The sequence below is a fragment of the Sminthopsis crassicaudata genome, chromosome 4 (assembly GCF_048593235.1).
Source record: "Sminthopsis crassicaudata isolate SCR6 chromosome 4, ASM4859323v1, whole genome shotgun sequence".
Lineage (NCBI taxonomy): Eukaryota > Metazoa > Chordata > Mammalia > Dasyuromorphia > Dasyuridae > Sminthopsis > Sminthopsis crassicaudata.
This window is the reverse complement of record NC_133620.1, coordinates 8,426,166-8,430,621: the sequence shown is the minus strand read 5'-3', so window position 1 is coordinate 8,430,621 and position 4,456 is coordinate 8,426,166. Positions and strand designations below refer to the sequence as shown.

The window sequence follows — 4,456 nt, the reverse complement described above, 5'->3', positions numbered from 1 at the left end:
GCAGTCCGGCGCTCCCGGGACCGGCCCATCGCGGTTGTTGTTGCCGCCGCCGCCGCCGCCGCCGCCGCCGGGGCGCTCGCTCCGAGACGTCTTCGGGGAGTCGGGATTGGGTTCTGAGGGACTGAGGTGTCAATGGGCCTGGGGTGGGGGCGGGGCTGCGGCCCGGAGGGGTCGGCTACTCACCATCCGCCCTACCTGGGGGCAGGCGGGACTTAGTTTCCTCGTCTGAAAAAGCCGAGCGCCGAAGCGGAGGAACTCCGGAGCTGGCGTTCCTAGAGCGCCGCGCGGCCGCCTCCGGCTCGGCCCGGTCGGGACCGGCGGCCGGGGGGGGGGTGGCAGGAGCCCAGCCACCCCTGCATTGCAGGGGGCCCGCGAGATCCGCTCCCATCCCCAGCGCCGGAGGGAGAGGGGGCTCGCGCCCGCCCTCCCGCTCCCCAGCCGCCCTCCCTCCCGCTCCCTCCTCCGCCTCCCTCCCTCCCCGGGCCCCGAGCCAGGGCTCATTTCAGGGCTGCCCTGGCAAATGCAGCGAAGTCCCACGCTGTCGAGAAAAAACACACGAGTCCACGGGAGATTCCATGCAAGGAGAGCTTTAATAAGTCACACTTAGTGGGGAATCACTGGCACATGCCTCGAAGCTGCTGAGCGACACAGGACACACGGACACACACACGGCGCGGGGAAGTTTATTTCGGAAACACCTAGCCCCTCTTTGGTAAGCGAGTCTCCCCCCTCCCCCCCCGAGCCGCCCGTCGAGCGAGCTCAGCTGCCTGCACCTCCACGTCTTCCGACTTCCGAGCCCATTTAAGCCAGGGGAATTCTGGAGCCGGGGCCCCAGGAACAGCTACAGCCTAGGCGGGTTAGGGTTTGGCGAGCAAACGATCGCGAGCGCTTAGAAACAAGGGGGCTCGTGGCTTATAAAAGGGGGGGCGAGGACACGATTCGGAACACGTCCCGGACTTTGGAGTCAAATCGGTGGCTATCGGGGGCAAATTTGTCTTCCAAAGTTCAGAATGCTTGGACACGGTGAACGCCGGAGGTCGCGGTGATTTCCTGGAATTGCTTTTGGTCAATAGAGTCTCGGATCCCTCCCCCTCGAATAAATGGTTAGCGTGTGGGTGACATCTTGGGCTTCCTTCCCCCCACCCCCAAAGGACATGAGTTCGTACCCATTCGGTGTTGTTGTTGTTGTTGTTGTTGTTTTAGAGCATGAACCACGAGCTGAGAGTCCCCATCCGAACCATCGCTAATGCTGTGGGTGGCCTTGGCCACCGGGGAGGAGCGGCCCGTGCCCCTACGACAGACACCATGCAAGGGGAGCGAGGGGCCCGCTCGGCGCCCCCCCGGGCTCACATGAGGCAGCACTTGCCTCGCAGGCGGGCGGCGCGGGTGGGCGCCTTGGCTTTCTTGCCGTCCACCTGTAGACACACGGGCCTCCGCTTCTCCAGGTTGAGCAGCTCCTCGAAGAGCTCCTGCACGTTGGAGTTGTTCTTGGCCGAGGTCTCCATGAAGGAGCAGTTCCACTTGTTGGCCAGAGCCTCCCCCTCGCTGGCCTGCAGCTCGCGCTGGTCCTCGTCGGTCTTGTTGCCCACCAGCATGATGGGCACCTTCTGCACGTCGCCCTTGATCTGGCGGATCTGCTCGTAGATGGGCAGCAGGTCTTCCAGGGACTGCTTGCTGGTGACGGAGTAGACCAGGATGAAGGCGTGCCCCTTGGAGATGGACAGCCTCTGCATGGCCGGGAACTGGTGACTACCTGTTGTGTCGGTGATCTGGAGGGTGCAGACGCTCTTCTCGCAGCAGATGACTTGGCGGTAGGTGTCCTCGATGGTGGGCACGTAGGTCTCCCGGAAAGTGCCCCGCACGAACCGCAGCACCAGCGAACTCTTGCCCACTCCGGCGGCCCCGAACACCACCACTCGGTAGTCGTTGCTCTGCTCCGGCATCTCGGAAGCTTGGCTGGGAGCTGGAGGGAGTGAGAAGAGGAGCTGCCGCCGCCGCCGCTGCTATCCTGCTGCTGTGCGCTGAGAAGGCGAGCCCGGAGTGAGAGAGAGGATGCTGGCTGCAATCTCCACTCGGGGGTGGGGCACGGCTGGGAGGGGGGCAGCTTTGCCCACTCAGCTTCGGTGTTTACCTGGCCAGTGGGGAAGCGGCGAGACGGCCGGGGAGGAGGAGACGAACGGAGAGAGGCAATTGCTCACTCAAACTTGTCCTATCATCTGCCCCTGACGGAGCCCCCCCTCCCACCAGCGAGCTCTGCGCCCCCTCCCCCCGGAAAAAAGCCAAAACGGCATAAACAGGCATCTGGAAGACATGGCGGGCTTAGGATGGGGGGGGGCAGCTTCTGGATGGCATTTAAGACCTGCCCCCTCCCCTTTCCCAGCTTTGCAAATCTCCCATAGCTAATGGCCGGTCTAGCTGGGGACCCTGGGGTTTGGGGAAGGGAGGGCCAGTGGGGAGGGGGGGCTGGCAGCGAGGATTATTGGGAAGAGAGGGCTGGATCTGGAGGAGGCAGAGGATTCAGACCTCGGCTCTTCCACTGGCTGTGTGACCTTGGGCAAAGTGTTTATCCTCTCTGAAACTCAGTTTCCTGATCCCGATGGGGGCTTGGGGACTGGATGATTTAGGAGTTCCCTGCAGCTTTAGATCATTGATCTAATATCAATCCCTCAGACAGGCTCAGTGTATTCCCCCCCCCCCTGCAAATCTCCAGGCAGACTGGCCAGTCACCATCCCCTCCCTCCAGCCACACAGCTCCTCACTCAGCTGAGGGGCAAGATGGAAGATCTGCAGGGAGAAATTCCCCTTTCCCTCCCTCCCCCTGCTCCTTAAGCTCCTGCCAGACAAGGTTTCCACCCTTTTCTCTTGCAGATCCCCCCCTCCCCCTCCCGGTCTCTACAGATGAACTCCACATTTCTAAGGCTCAGACCCCCCACTGCAACCCCACACAATCAACAAGCATTTAGTGGGCATCTCTCTGGGTCAGAGTTTGTACTAAGCCCCGGGAACATAAATATCCAATGTAAAGTTCCTGCCTTTGAGAAGTGTACATTGTCTTCAGGAGGGAGGGTGGTGAGATTAAGCAGCACCTCTGCCTCTCCTGATTTGGGTAATCCCAAAGTCCCCAGATCTTGAATCGGACACTTCTACAGCCCTGAGATTCCCAGATCCAGTGAGCAGACTGGTCTCTATAGTTCCTGGATCATATTGTACTTAGAAAGCAAAATCAGTGAGCTAGTCAAATGGTGGGAGGTAGTAAACAAGAATGTATTTATTCAGCATCCTGTGGCAAGCTGAGGATGCAGAGAGAGGGGCAAGTGCATGATCTCTGCCTTCAAGAAGCTTCCACTCCCCTGGAGAAGAGAACACAGAGATCTAAGCTATCACACAGCCTGCAGGCCATGGCAGCCCCACAGCCTGGCAGAGAAGAGACAGCCCCAGACTAAAAGGTAATTGGGAGATAGTTAACAAAATCAGCACAGAGACAACAATATAAATAATCTCACAAGCTGGAGACTGAAGGGATCTTTATGTAAATATGAATGCTCCTGAACATCCCTGATGTCAAAGCCAAAGCACCTAGGAGACATTTTCAGAGGAGATGGAAAGCAAGCTGCAGAAAGCAGAAGAGGAGGGAAATAGAAAGCCTTCCTAGAGCAGCTGAGCTTCAGAATCCTGAAGGAAGCCAAGGAAACCAGAGGTGAGGGACTGGGAGGAGGCAGGTCTCAGTGCAGCACTGGAGCTCAGAGGCCTGAATTCAAGTCATGCTTTTGACACAGGCTGGCTATACGTTCCCAGACAAGGCATTTAGTTTTTCAACCTGTTTCCTTGTCAGCAATAGAGAGTTTTAAAAAAACACCTAAATTCCAAGATTGTTTTGAGGACCAAACAAGATCATGCACAAAAAGTACTTTGTAAAAATGAAAGTGATCGGCTTGCATTTGTAATACCAGCACTCAGCACAGTGCCTACCTAGCACATGGTCAATAAGCACTTATTAAGCACTTACTAAATGCCAAGCACTGTACTGAATGTCAAGAATATGAATATAAGAAAAAAGAAAGACAGGTCTTGCCCTCAGAAAGCTTCCCTTCCAGTGGGGGAAGGTAACACCCAAAAGGAAGGATTTGAGGGGAGGAGGGAGCAAGATTCACTGGCGGAATGGTGGGAAAAGTCTCCTGAGACAGGAGTAAAGTTTGGAAAGCACTACCTGGCCCAAGCCTTCTTCTTAAAATGGACTTTCTGGAAGAAGGCACCAGAGGCAGGGGAGCACAGGGGCAGAATGAATTTCCGGGGGAAAAGCCAGTCCATAAGCATTTATTAAGTGCCTACTGTATTCTCTACAGAGAAAGCCAACGGGCCGCTCCTGGGGCGTTCACACGCCTCAGGGGAGACCACAGGCAGACAGCTGTGTTCTCACAGGCTCCGGAGGCAAGGCGCTGGGATGGGGGGGACGGGG

At 57.5% G+C, this 4,456-nt stretch overlaps 1 protein-coding gene across 1 annotated transcript; it reads right to left on the bottom strand.

The window, feature by feature from the left end:
* Positions 1-782: 782 nt before the first annotated feature.
* DIRAS3 (DIRAS family GTPase 3) lies at positions 783-2,117 on the bottom strand. The gene has a single exon (XM_074264605.1). The coding sequence runs from the start codon at positions 1,941-1,943 to the stop codon at positions 1,347-1,349; it is 597 nt and encodes a 198-aa protein (XP_074120706.1). The 5' UTR covers positions 1,944-2,117; the 3' UTR covers positions 783-1,346.
* Between the last annotated feature and the right edge of the window lie 2,339 nt (positions 2,118-4,456).

What these genes read in the sequence shown, in the direction of transcription:
- DIRAS3 (XM_074264605.1), bottom strand. Translation starts at nt 1,943, where the DNA reads ATGCCGGAGCAGAGCAACGACTACCGAGTGGTGGTGTTCGGGGCCGCC.